A 6,865-nucleotide genomic window follows, 5' to 3' on the forward strand; every position below is an offset into this window, starting at 1 on the left:
CCGTAATTACCCCTCTGCTTCCCCGTCAGTGTGTTTTTTAATTAAACCCATTTATTTATTTATTTTATTCTTTTCTTTTTTCCAGACAAGATACATATCTGTGTCAGTTTATGTGACCACCTCATCATGTTAACTATGTTAGTGCCATCTCAAACAAAGTTAACAGTGTAAGGGAACTAGGGACCAACGGTTTGTGACGGCTAAATTTTAGGGACCAATCCCATGCATTTTAAATTTCGGGGACCATTATTAAAATTGGCTCAAATTTAGAAGACCAAAATTTGTATTAACCCTATTCCTTGAAGGGAGAAATTGAAGGGCAAATATTCTAGCAGCTCCATTTCATTTCTCTTTAATCTGATAATGAAATTTTATTTGGATTCTTGAATATCTCACCAATAGAGAAACTGAAGGGTAAAGTTTGAGGGAAGCTGTATGAAATTTTAAAAAACGTGTTAAGATCCATTAAGATGTAGCCTATAGAATACTTTTTTAATAATATTACTTCCGGTTTTTAATACAAGAGTTAGTTAATTAATTTGAGTAGATTAAGAAAATTAGTTAAGTTAGTCATTTGTAATAAATATGTGTTGTCTTTCCTAAAATAGCCTTGATAATCATGTATATTAGTTATGACTACTCTTTAATAAAATCTTTAACATGTGCAACTACTGCAAGACTACCTTAAAAAAATAAATAAATATGATAAATAAAGTAAATTGGGATCTTATATTTTAAGTCAAAAAAATGTCAAAATAGTTTTTATACTAAGGATCATCAGAGGTAGTAAAAACTAGGAAATGCTTTGATAAGAACTAATTAGATCGCTGCCAACTATTGACTCGGTAGCTTGTGGCGAGTGTTTAATTTGGGTATCTAACAACCCGGACGCGAAGGAATGCTTTGTTTGTTTGCTTTTTTTTGGGGGCAAAAAAAAAGAGAGAGAGATTGACAAGTTGTTTAAGGATGAACCAAATTTACTGATAATGGTTATAACCCAATAAGTTGTTCATAAATACAGAATAGAGAAACACAGAAAAGATCAGTACTGAACAGAAAGACAAAGCACGGAGCCACCAGCAGCTGTAAGAAGAAGAACCACTGTTTGACCCAAGCACACTAACAATACAAATACGACATGTCGTTCAACTTTGAACGAGCTGATAATGTGATCGTGGTAGACAGCTTCACCAGTTTGGAGAGAGAGTAATCTCAAATAATTCTACCGAGCATAAGGGATAAGCCCTGAATCAGACCCCAGAGAAGCCGTTTCCAGATCACTGGTTGAATTCCAGCCTATACTTTTGGTCAGAGCCAAACATTCCTTTAGTTCAGCTACTACATGGCTTATGTCAGGCCTTTCAACTCCAGATGCTGTAGTGCAACACATAGCTATCTCTAATAATTTCCAAGCTGAATTAGTGCTGTATTTCCTTCTAACTTTGGATCTATGATAGATTGGATATCCCCCATTTCAAGTTTAGGGGTAACCCAAGTAAGAACGTAATGAACTGTGCCAAGTTCTCTTCTTAATACGGGTTGACCTGTGACGAGCTCAAGAAAAATTATTCCAAAGCTATAAACATCACTCTTTTTGGTCAAGTTTCCAGAACTTTGGAATCTGTGAAAATAACCAATTGTTAGATATCATGACAAAAATACTTGTTTTAAACAATCATTCCACTTTTTAATTAATTTGGACATATTTTGAGCTTTGAGTGAGCAATCTTACATGCAAATTGGCACTCAAGGAATCTAATTATTGAGAAACCAAATGTTCAAGCAGGGCAAACTAATTTCAAGCCAAATAACATGAGGGTAGATTGCAAGTTATCATGTTTGTTTGTTAAAATGACTTACTCAGGATCAAGATAACTCGGTGTGCCAGCAGGACAAGTTGTTACATGACTATCAACATCATTTGCAAAAGCTCGAGATAATCCAAAGTCAGAAATCTTGGCTTGCATGTTTTCATCTAGTAAAATGTTGGATGTCTTTAAGTCTCTATGAACTACTGGTGGCTTGCAACCATTATGCAAATAATCCAATCCTACATTTCCATATAGCAGTCAAGTATATTATATCCTATTAAAACCAATATGATGGCAAACATATCGTGCAGAAAAAAGGGTTTCCCCTACCAAGTGCAGCATCCAATGCAATTTGAAGCCTCTCATTCCATTTCAAAACATTAAGGTTCTCTTCTGCATGATGAATATAAATAAATTTTTAACTTTCCTTTTAAAGTTGTCAATTCGGGACTAAATATAAGCAATTCTAGGCAATTGGCTACATACTTGATAAATGTTGTTGAAGATTGCCATTAGCCATATATTCATAAATTAATGCCCTCACAGCACCTTCTTCACAGTATCCAATCAGACGAACCAAGTGTCTATGATGAATAACCATTAAGAGTTCTACCTGCAATCGAAATTGAACTTTATTTAGTGTTTAAGAATGAACTGATATTCATTATATTAATTTTTATTGATGCCACACGGTAATAGAAATTCCATTATATTACCCAAAAAGGAAAACTTAGAGTTTGGCTTGATTGATCCTAACCTCTGATCGAAATTCTCTGAAACCTTGCATTGATGATTGGGAAAGTAACTTCACAGCAACATGAACGTTATTCTCCAGATTGCCATAATAGACCTTTCCAAATCCTCCTTCTCCAATTAAGTTTTTCAAATTATCAGTGATTCTAAGTATTACAGAGTATGAAACTGCCTTGGTTTTTAGTTGTAACGATTCTTCATGTGTAGAAATAGAGAAATGCACTGCAATATTAGAAAAAATAATTAGAACTAAGCTGTCATCTAGATAACTGGGAGAAAAAAGATTGCTAGGAAATTATATGAAGAGAAAGAATGCCAAAAACTTGGCCATGAAATCTCAAATATTTCCGCACTAATTCATAATGATATAATAAATGAATTAGATAACTATTTTAGGGCTATAGACATTGAGAGTTGTAGCAAAAAACAGAGTAGGACTATATAAGGAAATTGATAATGAACATACTGTAATGCTTAACCACAACAAGTGACGAGCATATTTCTATATATACCTTTCAACTTCTTGGTTTTGAAGATCCATATTCTGAGACAGACCAAGAGGCTTGCAACTAAAGCAGAAACAGAAGCAACAAGTGGAATGACAAAGTTCTGCTTTTTGCATGAATCCACCAGGCAAAGTCCAGGATTATCCTCCAAACTATGGGACAAGTTGTCTCAGTGTTAATTTTGATTCACATAAGGGTAGTCATCAATGAACAAGCAGCATTATACAAAAATGAGAAACCTTATTTGCAAATTTGCCTTTTCCTCAAGAGCCTTGGGAACGGAACCTGTAAGCTTGTTGCCAGTCAAGTTACAGTAAAAGCATTGTGAAATATATTCACTTAATGGGCGAGCTAAAAGTAATTAAATAAGATACTACTCTCTAAAGGAGTCATAAATAATTTAAAACTTACAGGATTCTCAATTTTGGTAGGTCAGCTAAAAATTCAGGTACTGATCCCAACAAGTCATTAAATGACAAATCTCTAAAACAAAGCAATGGATTTTTCATGTTAATGAAACTTTTCCACTTTGTCATAAATCAGTATACACCAGACTTACAAGGATTCTAACTCTGTAAGTTGTAAAAATGAGGTAGTTATTTGCCCTGCCAATTTGGTCGCGCTTAGGTTCCTGCTTGAGAGATGCTTGGTTATAAACTTTGATGTCAATTAAAAGAAAGTGATATATGAACTTTTGGCATTTATAGCTTAACAGTTAGTATTCTTGGGTGCTTGACTGCATAAATTTCACGTTTGAGTATCAAACTAAGAAGCCGTTAAAAGTATAATTTCAGATAAACTAGGAAAGTGCATAATTGAGAGGTAAATGACTTGCACTGAGATGATGCTTGCCTTGTTACCATTGGCACGGGAACCGCAGTTTAGTCCATCCCAAGCAAGTTTCGGCACACATGGGTCTCCTCGCCAATCTTTGTTAGAGATCTTGTACGTATCTTTGATGTCCATGATAGCATTAATTAATATTACCAATTTGAGGTCTCAAAGGTCAATTCCCAAACAAACGCATGATTATTGGAACTTCAGGATACAATTGAACGAGGAATAAAAGCATTCTGTACCATCTCTTTCGTCAGTTGGGGATGGTATTGGCGATATCAGTTGATAAACCTCAAAAGCATTGAGGATTGGAGGAGCATCAGACTCTGACGCTGCACTAATATTAAAACGAACATTGCCTGGAACTGTATTTTGAGGAACAATGGTTTGTGGCTTCAAGTATTCAAGAATTATAGGCTGCAAAATGTTCTCACCATCAAGAGTAATATTGATTACTCTTTTTGCCCCTGGGGAAGCTTCTGAATTTCTAAGAAATGAAAGTAGACATAATAATCGGACGACCTGTCAAGGTCTATCATTGCAAAGTCATAGTCAAACACTATTGGGTAGGACAGATTAAATGATTGGCCTGCAGATTTCAGTACTTCCGTTGGTAATTTATAAGAACCGTTTGTGCTTGCAGGATCACTATCTATATCACCATTGATCCAGTACGTATAACTGAATTTGAACCAGATGCGATCATAGATGTCATCCTTGTACCTGCACTTGCATCATTCATAATGCTTGTGTTGTAAATATGTAGTTCTTCAGGAAAACGACACATAGGAACCACCAAAATATATAAATGAAATTGAAGGAGTATGAATTTGTGAAATATTATAGAAGCAAAGGGTTAAAAGGAAAAACCAAATGGAAGATAATGTCCTTCTGCATCATTTGAGAAGCCTAGTTGTGAATCTCTAGTTATTCGCTCGCATGGAATTCCTCCACTTATAATAGTTATACGCTACACGCGTGAAAAGCAGCAAAGTTTATTGCTTGATGCTGCGAATTGCAGAGGGAGAAAATTTTTCCCCAAACTAATTAGTTCTACTACTACTGAACTCATTAACTTGATCTGACGTCATAATTCATAAATACTTATTGGACCTATCCATGATAAGTGATCCTGCTTTAGTATTTGTAAAAGAACAAAAATATCAAATATAATTTAAAAAAAACAAACAAACAAACAAACAAGAAACAAGTTTTGACATCGTCAAAATAACGTACAAACAGAAAGAGAATAGCAAGGAAGAAAATGGGGAGTCACCTGCTGTGTCTGGCGGAACTAGTGGAGGCAAAATCAAATCTTCTTCGATTGATCAAAAGTGATTGAGAAGGTGAGGATGTTTGATAAATAGCATCGCTGAGAGGTCGAAGCTCCAATGCAGAAATGAAAGGTACTCCCACAACAGTTTTTACAAGGCACACATGTATTGTGTTCGTTGTAGGCGTATGAATAATCTCAGTAATGTGATAATCATTGTTATTTCTAACATAAACAGTGTCCCAATGATTGACGCCAAGGTACAAGTCGAAGGTTGGAGTTTGATTTTTACCATCATAATTGCCGTAAGCAAAGTAAGCTCTGATAAGATAAGTATGGTTCTTGCCTTGTTTTGGTTTGAGGGTATAGCAATTCATTTTTCCTTCTGGGAAGCTTCTCAACGTGTTTAGAAGTCCTCCAAAATAAGGATAATCAAAGTTAATAGTTGGGAGAACAGTAGAATTTGTACCGGTTTCTACAAAGTTTGTATCTGTCTGATACCATATGCCCGTGTCCTTGTCTACGTAATCATGAGCGGCTCCACAATCAATGCTTATGAATCCTAACGCAGGATTAGTTTTAAAAATCAGATATTAGATGAAGGCATGTGAATATAACTTCACTGAAATAATCACTATGCAAAGCACATTAGGTAGCTTACCAGGATTGGTGTCATCATTGGTGGTCAGTTTCCCACCATCTCCCATCGTGTTGCCAACATGAAGGAGCAGTTGGATGAGAACAAGACATAAGCCTAAGCACAGATTCATCTTTGGCGCCCTTTCCATGAGATCCGTTGCTTTCTGTCTGCCTGTGGAAGCTAATTCTGGATCATTTGTTACTACTTATGTTCTCTTTATAGAAAGATAAAAACATATATAGAAGATTATAGGTATTGAACAAAGTCAATGGTGCAAATGCATGGAAAAAGCAAGCCAAAAACGGGTCCTATATATATTTACTTTCAGTTGACCAAACAAAATAATAATAATACTGTTGTTAATCTTCCAAGCCAAAAAATCTGCATCGTCCTTGTGGATGGAGCTAATAGCGTACAAATTGCGCTCTGAAGGACGACCATTTCCAATTGTACAAGAGTGAATTATGTGCTAGTCTCGTTGCTTGGGTCGTTACGAGTTTTTTCAACTCCCATTCCAAAAGTCCTAATTCCAACGCGTTTTTGCCCTACTCAAAGACGACGTTAACTTGACCCGTGCAAATTCATTGTTTCGAATTCGCTTGGTGAATATAATTCACCAGCTAGGCGTTGTTCTCACACCAAGTACGATGGTCCTCTTGGAATCATGCCACTTCACTTTGCCTTGCTCATAACGTTAACCATACATGTATATAGTAGTATATATATCGTTGACTCGAGCCGACAAAGCAGTTTGTAGTCTTTTTCATTTTCTTTTACCAAGAATATATTAGACACATTTTTTCATATATTGTACAAAATATTGAAAAGAAACATTAAGCCTCAGGTGGCCACATTTCATACGCACCATGCTAAAAGTAAACATGAAGATGAAGATTAGCATGGTTCAGCTTTAGGAACACTCAAAAACAAGTAGAGGGGAACATATTGATGTTAAGGCATATTTTGATATTAACAAACGTTCAAGGATACTCTGTTTACCTCTTTTTTTTTGTTGGGACAAAAATCAGAGGTAAACACTGTGCTT

The 6,865-nt window shown here is 35.5% G+C and overlaps 2 protein-coding genes across 2 annotated transcripts; both read right to left on the minus strand.

Annotated features, from left to right (window-relative positions):
* Positions 1-959: 959 nt before the first annotated feature.
* On the minus strand, positions 960-4,215 carry LOC114759622 (receptor-like protein kinase At3g21340). The gene is given in 12 exon segments (XM_028948833.1): positions 960-1,431; positions 1,434-1,621; positions 1,861-2,050; positions 2,142-2,204; positions 2,298-2,424; positions 2,569-2,786; positions 3,077-3,222; positions 3,310-3,381; positions 3,482-3,553; positions 3,630-3,701; positions 3,906-4,047; positions 4,150-4,215. Coding segments are annotated over 11 exon segments (1,488 nt in total). The 5' UTR covers positions 4,037-4,047; positions 4,150-4,215; the 3' UTR covers positions 960-1,222.
* A 125-nt stretch (positions 4,216-4,340) lies between these two features.
* LOC114759630 (putative leucine-rich repeat receptor-like serine/threonine-protein kinase At2g19230) lies at positions 4,341-5,942 on the minus strand. The gene is made up of 3 exons (XM_028948838.1): positions 5,842-5,942; positions 5,184-5,742; positions 4,341-4,630 (listed from the first exon to the last, which is right to left on the minus strand). Exons 1-3 carry the CDS (start codon positions 5,885-5,887, stop codon positions 4,360-4,362), a joined length of 876 nt encoding a protein of 291 aa, XP_028804671.1. The 5' UTR covers positions 5,888-5,942; the 3' UTR covers positions 4,341-4,359.
* Between the last annotated feature and the right edge of the window lie 923 nt (positions 5,943-6,865).

Source organism: Neltuma alba, unplaced genomic scaffold (assembly GCF_004799145.2).
Source record: "Neltuma alba isolate B1F8T4 unplaced genomic scaffold, ASM479914v2 tig00001614_pilon, whole genome shotgun sequence".
Classification (NCBI taxonomy): Eukaryota; Viridiplantae; Streptophyta; class Magnoliopsida; order Fabales; family Fabaceae; genus Neltuma; species Neltuma alba.

Excerpts from the sequence above, each read along its gene's own strand:
- LOC114759630 (XM_028948838.1), bottom strand. The coding sequence starts at position 5,887 with ATGGGAGATGGTGGGAAACTGACCACCAATGATGACACCAATCCTG. Across the intron at positions 5,743-5,841 it reads CAATGATGACACCAATCCTG|GATTCATAAGCATTGATTGT; the intron begins GTAAGCTACCTA and ends ATCCTGCGTTAG. Across the intron at positions 4,631-5,183 it reads AGTTCCGCCAGACACAGCAG|GTACAAGGATGACATCTATG; the intron begins GTGACTCCCCAT and ends ATGCAAGTGCAG.